This window comes from Xenopus tropicalis, chromosome 7 (genome assembly GCF_000004195.4).
Source record: "Xenopus tropicalis strain Nigerian chromosome 7, UCB_Xtro_10.0, whole genome shotgun sequence".
Classification (NCBI taxonomy): Eukaryota; Metazoa; Chordata; class Amphibia; order Anura; family Pipidae; genus Xenopus; species Xenopus tropicalis.
The window spans coordinates 4,117,885-4,132,050 of NC_030683.2; the positions used below are offsets into that span (position 1 = coordinate 4,117,885).

Consider the following 14,166-nt stretch of genomic DNA (forward strand, 5'->3'; position numbering starts at 1 on the left):
CGCTACGATTCTGCAGGCTCACAGCCAATCACAGTGCAGATCAGCCTTGTGTTATTCTCTAGACAGGACTGGGGCTGAACAGGATAATACAAGATAACAGACAGACATACAAAAAGCCTCCCATTGTACCCCTCCCTCTGTGACATATAGGCACGGCGTACCCCCATATCCTATACACACAGTAACTGTATAATATATAGGCACAGTGTAACCCCCATATCCTATACACACAGTAACTGTATAATATATAGGCACGGCGTAACCCCCATATCCTATACACACAGTAACTGTATAATATATAGGCACGGTGTAACCCCCATATCCTATACACACAGTAACTGTATAATATATAGGCACGGCGTAACCCCCATATCCTATACACACAGTAACTGTATAATATATAGGCACAGTGTAACCCCCATATCCTATACACACAGTAACTGTATAATATATAGGCACAGTGTAACCCCCATATCCTATACACACAGTAACTGTATAATATATAGGCATGGTGCATAGTGTCAGATCTACTGGCCCTGCTATTGGGTGGATTCTGGCCTAGAGTAATTCATAGGTGAAAATGTGCAAGTTGCACTTATATGACAGACAGGTGTGACCAATTATCCCATTAATCTCACAAAGAAACTTTTGTTACTCATGTTACACACAATGCCTCTCATAGGCACAGCTCATTGCACAATTTGCACCCAAGGGGTGTGACCTGTACAACGTGTTGGGATCTGGGTAGTAGCGCAGACCCGCTCTGTATTGATGCAATGAAATCTACACACAAACATCTTGCACATACACCCCGCATAACATAATAACAGATGGTCAGAGAGTTAGTAAAAAACATAAAATTCAATATACCATTTATAACTTATTTATCTCTCTAATCAGCCCCTCTCCTTTTCATTTTCTAGTCTACCATTTGAACCACTGCCTGGTTACTAAGATCAATAGTACCCTAGCAACCAGATAACAGACACATTCTTATTAGCAATTTTTTTTCTGCATATGGCACGGCTGCAATGAAACCTGTCCGGTCTGCAGCGTGCATCTGTATGACAGGCTAATTATCCCTGCTGGGTGTGGATTTGACATTAGTCCTGTTATTATTTGCAGGACCAGCAGCACCATCAGGAACCTGACAAACACCATCAGGCAAGTCCCAAGTATGTCTGTGTTACAGAGAATAAGGAGACTGTATTCATATCTGTTCAAAAAGGCTTACACTCTAATAGATACACAGCATTCATACAAACTCCTCTGCAGGAGTGATCAGTGGACCCAGGGGTTTACAAGCATTCTGGGGAGGGGGGCTATATTCTGACCTGCCAGGTAGTTTCCCAGCATGCTCTGGTGCAGCACCCCCTTTAAAATTGACAAAGTACCCTGGTTCTGCCCCAAACAGGAATGTATAGCCCAGACTGACTGCCATTGCTCTCCAAGCACATTCACCTTTGTAATCTGATTGTTAATCCCTGCTCCTTGCAACTAGGGCGGCCAACACTACCCATACTCACTCTACTCACTCTACTCCTCATACTCACTCTACTCACTCTACTCCCCATACTCACTCTACTCCCCATACTCACTCTACTCCCCATACTCACTCTACTCCCCATACTCACTCTACTCCCCATACTCACTCTACTCCCCATACTCACTCTACTCCCTCTACTCACTAATTACTCACCAATTACAACTCCAGCACCCAATATCCCCAGTGCCACCGGTTGCACCTTCTATGCACCCAGGAGACACCCAGTACCCACAGAGTAGAACAAACAAAGCTTTACCTGCCAGCTTGGGTTCCGCGTGGGTCGCTCCACTCCACCTAGAACACAAAGCCCCCCGATTCTCCCTACGTGTGTGAGCTCCCAGTGTGGGAGTAGGGAGGGAGGCGCTTTACACAGCCCCACGCTTACATAATGATGTGTCCCTAATTACACACAGCCAGGGAAATCCCACAGCTGCTATTGGCTGCCCAGAAAAACAAAAAAAAACCCCACAGCAGGGAGGGAGGAGGGAGCTGGAGAATATTCTCATGGCAGGAGCCAGGTTCCAGCACAGACTGGGGGAGGAGGGGAATAATCCCAGGTAATGAGCTCCGAGACTCACCAGGCTGCTCCCTCATCCCTAAGGCCAGGGTGTTATGGGCTGCACCATCCTACTGTTGTCTGATGCCTCTGTCTCTGTGCTGACAAGATGCCACTGGAACGTCCCCTGCTGCTGAACTACAACTCCCAGCATGCACATGTGAATAACCAGTGCACAAAAATGTTTTATACATATTGTTGCTACCCTTAAAAAGCACAAATACAATATGAGAGTATAGATTGTGTGCCCAGAACATTCCTTCTCTGTATATTTGTATTTATACATATGGGTAGGGGGTGCCATAGTGTTTCCCTTACACAGTACAGTATGGGGGTACAGCTTATTGTGTGCCCAGAACATCCCTTCTCTGTATATTTGTATTTATACATATGGGTAGGGGGTGCCATAGTGTTTCCCTTAGACAGTACAGTATGGGGGTACAGCTTATTGTGTGCCCAGAACATTCCTTCTCTGTATATTTGTATTTATACATATGGGTAGGGGGTGCCATAGTGTTTCCCTTAGACAGTACAGTATGGGGGTACAGCTTATTGTGTGCCCAGAACATTCCTTCTCTGTATATTTGTATTTATACATATGGGTAGGGGGTGCCATAGTGTTTCCCTTAGACAGTACAGTATGGGGGTACAGCTTATTGTGTGCCCAGAACATTCCTTCTCTGTATATTTGTATTTATACATATGGGTAGGGGGTGCCATAGTGTTTCCCTTAGACAGTACAGTATGGGGGTACAGCTTATTGTGTGCCCAGAACATTCCTTCTCTGTATATTTGTATTTATACATATGGGTAGGGGGTGCCATAGTGTTAGACAGTACGGTATGGGGGGTACAGCTTATTGTGTGCCCAGAACATTCCTTCTCTGTATATTTGTATTTATACATATGGGTAGGGGGTGCCATAGTGTTAGACAGTACAGTATGGGGGTACAGCTTATTGTGTGCCCAGAACATTCCTTCTCTGTATATTTGTATTTATACATATGGGTAGGGGGTGCCATAGTGTTTCCCTTAGACAGTACAGTATGGGGGTACAGCTTATTGTGTGCCCAGAACATTCCTTCTCTGTATATTTGTATTTATACATATGGGTAGGGGGTGCCATAGTGTTAGACAGTACAGTATGGGGGTACAGCTTATTGTGTGCCCACAACATTCCTTCTCTGTATATTTGTATTTATACATATGGGTAGGGGGTGCCATAGTGTTTCCCTTAGACAGTACAGTATGGGGGTACAGCTTATTGTGTGCCCAGAACATTCCTTCTCTGTATATTTGTATTTATACATATGGGTAGGGGGTGCCATAGTGTTAGACAGTACAGTATGGGGGGTACAGCTTATTGTGTGCCCAGAACATTCCTTCTCTGTTTATTTGTATTTATACATATGGGTAGGGGGTGCCATAGTGTTAGACAGTACAGTATGGGGGGTACAGCTTATTGTGTGCCCAGAAGATTCCTTCTCTGTATATTTGTATTTATACATATGGGTAGGGGGTGCCATAGTGTTAGACAGTACAGTATGGGGGGTACAGCTTATTGTGTGCCCAGAACATTCCTTCTCTGTTTATTTGTATTTATACATATGGGTAGGGGGTGCCATAGTGTTAGACAGTACAGTATGGGGGTACAGCTTATTGTATGCCCAGAACATTCCTTCTCTGTATATTTGTATTTATACATATGGGTAGGGGGTGCCATAGTGTTTCCCTTAGACAGTACAGTATGGGGGTACAGCTTATTGTGTGCCCAGAACATTCCCTCTCTGTATATTTGTATTTATACATATGGGTAGGAGGTGCCATAGTGTTTCCCTTAGACAGTACAGTATGGGGGTACAGCTTATTGTGTGCCCAGAACATTCCTTCTCTGTATATTTGTATTTATACATATGGGTAGGGGGTGCCATAGTGTTTCCCTTAGACAGTACAGTATGGGGGTACAGCTTATTGTGTGCCCAGAACATTCCTTCTCTGTATATTTGTATTTATACATATGGGTAGGAGGTGCCATAGTGTTAGACAGTACAGTATGGGGGTACAGCTTATTGTGTGCCCAGACAAAGTCTCCCCACAATAACAAGGAGAGACACTGTCACAGCGCCTGACTTAATGCAAAGAGACAAGAATTAAAGAGGCAGAAAGGAAGTCACAGTCGTCTCCTCTAATTCCTGGAGACACCGACGTCAGTTGAATCTCAGCAGGTCTGGCCTCATTCTGCACCAGTTCATTTAGCTACAGACCAGCAGTGCTACAGAATAAAATACAAGTCTGGGGCACAGGGAACAATTTATACCACTGACGTAACAGGGAACATGTGGGGGGATCGATGTGGATAATTAGTAGTGAGTAAGCGATGTTCCCAACTATGAAATCTCAATGTGTGTTAAAAAATAGTCATCAACGTAACTCATTGCTAGGGCTGGGGCTGCTCTCCCCATGTTACTTTTTCTATATTATTTCTATGACAAAACAACAAATAATAGATACAAATACTAGTCATATGAGCCCCTGTCTTGTTGCTAAAGATAAAAACCCTAGCAATGTGTTAACAGTTTAAATGCCTGTGGCTGAATTAACAAAGGAGCGGATGTATCCTATGGAAAAACACTGCATAAATCACCATATAGGAGGGCACTGCACATTTACTATAATAAAAATCAAATAAATGTCCCGGCATGATCTAACAATAAAATTAGCCCATCGACAGAAAGCATTATTCAATATAACATGGGCTCAGCAATAAGGCATTAACCCTTCGGACAAACTTTTTAATGTTTTGTTCTAAAGCGACACAGTCCATATCAAGGAAACCGATCACAAACACTACATTGTGTGCATAACAAAGATTCACAAATGGGAAGAAAGCAGATATTTAACATCAAGGAGAACCGTAAGGGTAATGGAGACGTGGCAGAGAAATGCCAGTGACTGCCCAATGCCGGCACCTCCTCTCGCTGTTCCTTCTTTTGCCTCCACCTGTCACTGCCCAGGCCCAAGTGTGCATTTTTGGGCTGTATATGTTGTGACAGTGGGATATAGCTAAAGGCCAATGGAACACATGGTTGGACTGGGGGTGCAGGGCCCACCAGGGCTGCCAGCCCCCACCATAGCCTCCACACCCCCCCACCTAACCCTGACCGGCGGCCCGGGGCAGCGCCCAGCAAGGATGAGGGGTGGCCCAGTCCGACCCTGATGGAACACCAGGCAGAGAACAGGCCGATCTGCTCCCACCGGCGCAGTGACAGGCACGGTACTGGCCTTTGTGCACATATGGGGCAGATTGTGGCACAAAAATGCATGCTTTCCCTCCACATGTGCAAAAAGCCCAAAGCTGTGTCTGTCAGTGCACTTACAGCAAGGGGCAGATTGGTTGCATCAGCCTGGTGTGCCTGGCACAGTATCTGTCAATCATTGTAATTTACCCATGTCTGCAGCGCCCTAAAGATAAGAAACACCACTAGGCTCCACATTGAAGGTACAGTGTGCCCCCTTTGTTATCATTGGTTGTGCTGAACATTCTCTTTGCCTATTGCTTTAATTAGTAAAGTGTAGTGTTATTTCTTGCACTAAACAGGTCAAATTTTGATAATGAAACTAAACTCACTTTCTACTTCCTGGTCCCAAAGAGCAAAGTCAAACAAACCAGAATCCATTGACAAGACTGTATAGATAAACTCCTCCCTTCCACCAGTTACAGCCAGTTATCTTTATCTTAGATAAATGGCAGCTCATTGGGGCTGTGACACACGGGGAGATTAGTTGCCTGTGACAAATCTCCCTTGTCGCCGGCGACTAATCTTCCCGAAATGCTATCCCACCGGGCACACGTCAGCACCAGATCTCCCTTGTTGTGGGCGACTAATCTCCCCAAAATGCCATCCCACCGGCGAAAAGGTAAATCGTCAGTGGGATGGCATACGCGGCGCCACAATTTCCCGAAATCGCAGAAGTTTCCTCTCAAGACAACTTTTGCGATTTCCCGTATGCCATCCCACTGACAATTTACCTTTTCGCCGGTGGGATGGCATTTTGGGGAGATTAGTCGCCCACAACAAGGGAGATTTGGTGCCCCCGTGTGCCACAGTCCTTATACAGAGGCTTCTCAGTGGAATCCTGGTTTGTTAAGCCGGCCATACATATTCAGATTTTAGTCTTCTTCCAATGAACTTTTGAAAATCGGTTGTACGTTTAAATGCAACTATCTGAAACTTACATTCAGCCTGAAATTGTAGGATAAAGCCCTAAAAATAACCAATGGGAGGCTGTTCTGAACATGAAATAATTGGCAGGCACCAATCATACGAAAGTGATAAGGATATGGGCCAGCTTTTGGCTCTTTGGGAAGTGTTTGAGCTGTTACATCATCACTTGTGCACCAATGCATCAACCAGGGGTGATTTGGGGGTGTGTGCCGTCCTAAGATGGCCTTTCTGATGCCAACCACTTCGCTTCTCTTGTGGAAAATTGGCCCATTTGGCAGAAGTTCCTGCAAGGCTTTCAGGACAAACTATAATTCCATAACTCCCCAACTGCAGCAAAAAGATCAAAATTATGTAATAAAGTGGAAAAACAGGCCGTACAGATGCAGGGCCAAAGGGTGGCAACAACCCTGGCAACGGGCCAGGCAATGTTAGACTGGAAAAAAAACATATTATTATGTAAATAACTGCTTTTTGTGCTGACAAAGTGTGTCTGTGCCAAGTTATACGAATGTAAATATAGATGCATTCTGCTTTCCTGTTGCCAAAAGTGGAAGCTAGGGTCACTTTCTCTGCAGAGCCCAATAATTATTTCCCCAATAATTATGGTCAGATTACTGTGTAAGGAGCACAATTGGGTTGCACAGGGGCCAGTGAGTTCCCCTTACAGATGTCACAAATAATGAAAATAATTATTATACAACAGACTAATTGCCCCGATGCCCAGCTCTAGCACGTGGGGGGCAGTACATTTCATCCTTGTACAACACAAAGTATTCTGGTGCTGGTATAAATCAGCGAGGAGGGGACAGCAGACAATACAACACGGAAGCCCCCCTTCCCGCCAACTCTGTGGGAAAAGCTTTTATTTAGCCCTCGCAGGAAATGGCTGATGTTCAGCTGTTTCTTGTCTCCATTCAGAGAGGCCCCCTATGGGTCACTGACCCCAGTCCCTCAGCAACATGTTTCATGGTATATACACACACACACACGTGTATCCCTTATATATGCAGTATTGTCTGAATATTAAATAAGTATAAAATAAAACCCCGCCCCCAGAAACCTCCAATCTCTGCTTGTAATGTTGGTATTTTAACAGCAATATTCCCTTTTCCTTTACTTTCACTTTTTCAACAAGACCCGTTGCTTCTCTTATTTATACAAAAATAAGTTATGAAAAGTAACAATAACCATAAAACTGTAGCCTCACGAAAAAAAAAAATTTCTGGCTGCCGGGGTCAGTGACCCCAATTTGTTAGAAGATGGCAAATAATTTTAAAAACTATAACAAATAAATAATGAAGAACAATTGAAAAGTTGCTTAGAATTGTCCATTCTATGACATACTAAAAGTTAACTTCAAGGTGACCTACCCCTATATGTGATTAATCCACAGTAATAGTAAACAATTTGTTATTAACAAAATCCTTAATAAATACTTCCACGTTTTTCTGTGCTTCACTGCTGCCATCTTGTGGCCAACATGGTGTAGGAGCGATTACTGATTCAACAGTACACAATTAGCCATATATGTATGTTTATATGGATGTGAGTATGTAGGTATGCATGTTTGTACGTATGTGTGTTTGTAAGTATTACACAGGAGCCCCAGCAATGCATGCCACAGTGACCCCAGTATTTCATTACACAGTGGAAAAATATATATAGGGGGGAAGCACGAGACAAAATGCAACATTTCTGCAAAAAAAGTACTTTTTACAGTGTATGGCATAAAAATTAAAGCCCTTTTTTGCAGAATTTTTGCATTTTGCCTTGTGCTCCCCCTATATATATTTTTCGATTGGACATTGGCTGAGAGTGCGGCTCTATTGCTGGGGGTTTGATGCATGAGATCTGGAAGGCTTAGCGCAGAGGACCTACCTAGTCATTACACAGTGGCCTTAGCACTGCAGGTCACAGTGACCCCACTATTTCATTACAAAGTGGCCCCAGCAATGCAGGTCACAGTGACCCCACTATTTCATTACAAAGTGGCCCCAGCAATGCAGGTCACAGTGACCCCAGTATTTCATTACAAAGTGGCCCCAGCAATACCAGTATCCAGTATCTTCTGAGAGGGTATATGAGATGCTGATGCCGATCTGGCTGTTTCACAACTGCAACTGCCAGAATCCACCTCACAGATTAGCAAGGAAAGAGACATTGGGAGTTGTAGTTGGTTCAAAATGCCCCATAGGTCTAGTGGAGCACAATTCGTTGTGTAATTAGTGGTGGGAACTCACCTCCAGCACTTTTCCAGTGATAAACTCATTGCATGCCTCACACTTCACCCCGAACATCAGCTGGTAATCCTTCTCACAGTAAGGAGAGCCATCCCTAATGGGGAAGCAGAGATATACCCAGTTATATAATGTCTAATGCTCCCAATAAGCAGGGTTACTCCCCCATGTATTCTTGATTAAATAGACAGTACATGAGGAAAGGCACGAGGAGTGTGGAAAGCAGGTTCTAATTTGTAAATTATTGCGTAAGGTGTCACAGAGCTGCTGTACACATTCACATATACACCAGCAACATGCAAGTAAGAATATAGCCCTGTAAGCCCCCTTCCCACCTGCTTAGGGTCTGGGTGTGTTTGGGCCTTTCTGCCCCTGACATTACAGGACTGGGCATACAAAATAATCTGGCACCGGAGTCACACACAGGCCTCTTCCCTCTCTCTGTAATTCCGGCCACTATTTTTCCACCCCAAAAAATTGCTGTGTGTGACTTCAGACATTTGTGAATGTAATTTACCAGGACTTGTGCATTTCTATAGAAGTCATAATGGAGTTTATTATGGAGTGTTCAAGAGCTGACACATTTTTATGCTCACAGTGACACTCTTCTCTGAAGAAATGAGCTTAAACTCGTGAGTGGCATTTACTGAAGTCATTATTACTACTCACTCCCAGATAACTAGTAACTTGTACATAGCTCATGAATTAAATGTTTCTTTATATATATATATATATATATAACATCAATGACTTATCTGTCTCTGTTTCCTTTGCTATAAATACTTCCTACACTTCCTGACACTTTCCCTCAACCTAATTTGCTGTACTTCCTGGTTAACTCACAGGACACTTTCACTCCAGCTCTCATTTGCTGCAAGTACTTCCTGGTTACCTCAGGGTGGACACATGGGGGCGATTAGTCGTGCGACGAATGTGGTCGCGCAAATTGTTGCAGTGATGCTCATAATCCTTTATGGCAAAAAGTTGTCGCGGTTAGTCACAGCGACTTGCTTAGCTAAAAGTTGCGGCGACTAATCGTCCCGTGTGTCTTTGCCCTCACAGGACACTTTGCTGCAAGTACTTCCTGTTTACCTCACAGGACACTTTCTCTCCGGCTCCCATTTGCTGCCAGTACTTCCTGTTTACCTCACAGGACACTTTCCCCCTCTCTATTGGATCTGTATTACTCTTTATTGCCTACTATTCCTGCACTTTTCCTCTGTTTTCTCATCCATTTTGTCTCCACTCACTATCCTCGTGCTCCTCCCTGCCCCTGTCAGTTCCTGGGTAAATCTGTACCACCCACACTGAACTCCCTCAGAGAGGACAGTGCTCTGGTTTAGGCATTTCCCCGGCTCTGACTGTGGCCCCTCGCTGTCCCGGCTGACCATGCTGATGATGCCAGTGAGTGGACATATTGCATCCCTGAGGGGTGGCAGTGTGAAGTTTCACCTACAAAGTTAACCCCTTGTAGTCTGACACAAATCAGGGAGAGGATGTGACAAATGGGCCAAACCCGATTGCTAAAATTGTCAGCAAAGCCCTGGGTCCCTGAGCAGCCACAGGGTCTGCCTCCCCTGCCTTTGGGGCTGAATGTGGCAGTGCCGGGCTGCCTCAGACTTACTTGCTGATGTATTCGCCCGTTAGGACTTTGCCGCAGGATTTGCATTTAAAACATCCCAAGTGCCACTGCTTGTCCAGCGCCAGTAAGGCCTGTCCGTTCTTTATCTCTCTGCTGCAGCCGGCGCAACCTGACAAGACAAAGTAAGGGGTTAATAAAATGGCCACAGTCACACCCACCAAAATGTAAACATAAAACCTTTTATGAGATTTTATTTTAAGTAAGGAAATGAATTGATTGCAACACCCATATAGCAGCGCCGATCTGCCCTAGCCATGACCCATTTACACCAAACACACATGTGATCCGACCCAACTCCTCCCATTCCCATGGAAGCCCTGCCCCTCACACCTGTCTGGGCTTCCTACTGTCATCACTAATGGGATGGGGCTTTGGGCAGGGTTTGGTCAAATTGTGAGTGTAATAGGGGCATCATCAGGTTAGTGGGAAACAAAATCCTGTTATTTGCTTAAAGTGATAGTGTCCCTTTAAGAGCCATAGCTACAATAAAAAAGGGAAAAATAATTCCCGGAATTCAACTCCAGAAACTCAACGGATGTAAGGATGCTGAGAGTTGCTCTTTCCAATCAGCAGAGCAGATGGTTGCCTAGCAATGACTCCAACATCCCAGCTGGAGCGCCCCCTGCTGCAGAGATTTGGGAAACATCATATAGCTTTGCTGTTCTTTGTTATTGCAGGGAGATTTCATTAACCAGAGGCATCAGGGGCACTCAGGATTCAGCCGGTACCAAGGGCCCAAAGCCCCACACACCCCTCACCCTTTCCTGCCAGTTGCAATAGGAGTAATAGTATTGTGCAGTCAGGTGTAGCAATGCAGTGCTGGGACTGAGCCACGAGGGGAGGGAACTAAAGAAACATATTTCTAAATACATATTTTTAGTGTATTCCTTAGGCTATCTACAAGGCACACAATGTGGCTGGTAATTGTTTCTTGCCCATAAAGCTTACAATCTACTTTCTGGTGCCTGAGAAACAAAAGATTTGAGGAAGAAGTTGATACAACTGCTTTGCACTTGATATTAGGGAGGATTTCACAGAAAAAAGGCTTGAACTTATTCAACCTCACCTACACTGAAACTTAGTACCTGAGTGTGGGTGCCGGGAGTTAACATTTACAGCAATGGGATGCTGTAAATGTTCCAGGGATGGTGTCTGCAGCTTTAACATGTTTGTCCCATGCTGCATCACAACCAAAACATGTCTGTGTGTCTGCCAAGAGGTGGCGCTAGAGCTGCATCTATGCACTGCATTACTCTACCATATTATCTAATTGTTCCACAGGGCTTTGCTATATATATATTTATCTATCTACATATATATATTTATACGCTGAAACACAAATAAGGCAAGGAAATAATTGTCCTAAAAGAAGTTCAGTTGGGAGAGGAACAATAATATAATGTCTAAAATAACAATTCACCAAAAGTACAGATCATTTAGCAAACACAGCATTCCTTCTCTGTATATCTCAATTTAAACATAAGGGTGGGAGATGCCATATTGTTATTCTGAACATAGTTTTTCCTCTTGTTTTAATTATGAGAAAGCTATATTTGTTTCTAGATTTATTTGCTTTATAGAGTTGATTACTGGGTCACAATTGGGAGTATCTGAAGTCAGGGACAGAGGGAACTTCAAGAGACCCAAAAATGTGGTTTCAGGTTAAAAAGGGACGGGGGCTTGTGTGGGAGAGGGTGGATTTGGGTGGAGGGACTATTTGTGCATTTACAATCAATTGTCCTTCCTATTGGGGATCTATTGTACTCAGACCATGAGGCCAAGGTGACCAATGGGCTAATGAGTGGGCCTGATAACTATGCAGATAACTATGATAGAAGCCCTGGCAATTTTAAGAAATTTTGGGTGAGCACCTAAATGTTACCTTATTGCTCCCTCCCTCACCATCGTAATAAATACGCCTGCCATGCCTCCATGCCTATAGTGCCAAGGATCTCCCCCTGATCCTTATATGAAACTCATCTTGTTTTCTTACATTTGGAGACAAACAAACAGCTGTTCCTCCTGACTAAGGGATGGAGCGGAAGCTATTGCTGGAGGATTATCCAACTTTCTCTAATAATCCAGATTAGCACTGTCAGTATAATCTTACCCAGTGTGTGTGCCCCCTGGCCTCAATGGCATTGTGTAACTAAGGTAAGGAAAGTGGCTTTCCCCAATGCCTTCAGCTAAAGGCTTCCTCAGCATCGTGGGAGTTGCAGTTGTGCATCGTGCCTGAGTCTGAGCTTTCAGAAGTAGCCAGCACTACACATTAGAACTGCTTTCAACCCATTGTTCTGCTGATCGGCTGCTGGTGGTGGGGGGGGGGGGATATCACTCCAACTTGCAGCGCAGCAGTAAAGTGTGACTGAGTCTGAGCTTTCAGCCAGCGCTACACATTAGAACTGCTTTCAGCTAACCTATTGTTTCTCCTACTCCCATGTAACTGGAGGAGTCCCAAGCCGGACTTGGATTTCTTACTATTGAGTGCTATTCTGATACCTACTGGGAGCTGCTATCTTGTCCCTTCCCATTGTTCTGCTGATCGGCTGCTGGGGGGGAGGGGGGGATATCACTCCAACTTGCAGCGCAGCAGTAAAGTGTGCCTGAGTCTGAGCTTTCAGCCAGCGCTACACATTAGAACTGCTTTCAGCTAACCTATTGTTTCTCCTACTCCCATGTAACTGGAGGAGTCCCAAGCCGGACTTGGATTTCTTACTATTGAGTGCTATTCTGATACCTACTGGGAGCTGCTATCTTGTCCCTTCCCATTGTTCTGCTGATCGGCTGCTGGGGGGGAGGGGGGGATATCACTCCAACTTGCAGCGCAGCAGTAAAGTGTGCCTGAGTCTGAGCTTTCAGAAGGAGCCAGCGCTACACATTAGAACTGCTAACCTATTAACTTTTAGAAAAAAATCACCATCCCGTAGAATTTCATTCACAGTGCTTATTGGCACCTCCCAGAGAATTCATTTCTTCTCAATTGATATTGGCAAAGAATCTGTTTTTAAAGATAATATTTGTAATGGAAATGAATAAAGAGTAATATTCCTATTGCACAAACTGGTTTCTGTAAAGGCGTGCATCCCGGGATCCTATCCAAAAGTCCCACGTGGGGGTCTACTCTGAGTTACACCCCCCATCAATATCCACTGCCCCAACAGTGTTACCTGCCTCTATATGTAACAATGCTCTCTGAACTCTTGCGGTACATCACAATCTGCTTGTTGAGCCCCCCTGTTCTACAGTAATACTTCTAGTGCCACTGGAAAGACTAACAAATCCAAACAGTTCATAGCCTGTACAGAGAGATACCATAAAACTATGGCACATAGGGATTCCCCTGTACTAAGCACAATTCAGCAGGAACAGCCCCCTAAGTTTGCTCATAGCCTGTACAGAGAGATACCATAAAACTATGGCACATAGGGATTCCCCTGTACTAAGCACAATTCAGCAGGAACAGCCCCCTAAGTTTGCTCATAGCCTGTACAGAGAGATACCATAAAACTATGGCACATAGGGATTCCCCTATACTAAACACAATTCAGCAGGAACAGCCCCCTAAGTTTGCTCATAGCCTGTACAGAGAGATACCATAAAACTATGGCACATAGGGATTCCCCTGTACTAAACACAATTCAGCAGGAACAGCCCCCTAAGTTTGCTCATACAGACCTGCTTTTAACCCTGTCTCTGCTGGACAAAATATAATGAATGTAATGGTCAGAGAGTTAATAAGTCACATGTACGGTGCCTGGGAGCACATGACTTGCAGACTGAAGCACAAACACAAAGGACATTTATAGCTGGGGAGAGGGTGCAGCACTTTTCTTGGATCTTTTATTTTTCAACCTAATACAGCTTGCTTACACAGCCATGTTTATCCTGCTGCTGAACTACAACTCCCAGCATCCCCTAACAAGCTTTATATTAGTATAAGCTGAAGGGTCACTGCCTGGA

The 14,166-nt window shown here is 44.4% G+C and overlaps 1 protein-coding gene across 33 annotated transcripts in view; it reads right to left on the minus strand.

Moving 5' to 3' along the window:
* The window catches only part of ablim1 (actin binding LIM protein 1), a 147,568-nt gene that overhangs the window by 56,498 nt on the left and 76,904 nt on the right, over positions 1–14,166 (minus strand). For all 33 annotated transcript variants that reach the window (XM_031906305.1, XM_031906290.1, XM_031906300.1 and 30 more), the window contains 2 exons: positions 10,189–10,315; positions 8,568–8,661 (listed from right to left, as the gene is read on the minus strand). In XM_031906305.1, coding sequence (XP_031762165.1) covers positions 8,568–8,661; positions 10,189–10,315 — 221 coding nt within the window. The remainder of the gene's footprint in view (positions 1–8,567; positions 8,662–10,188; positions 10,316–14,166) is intronic.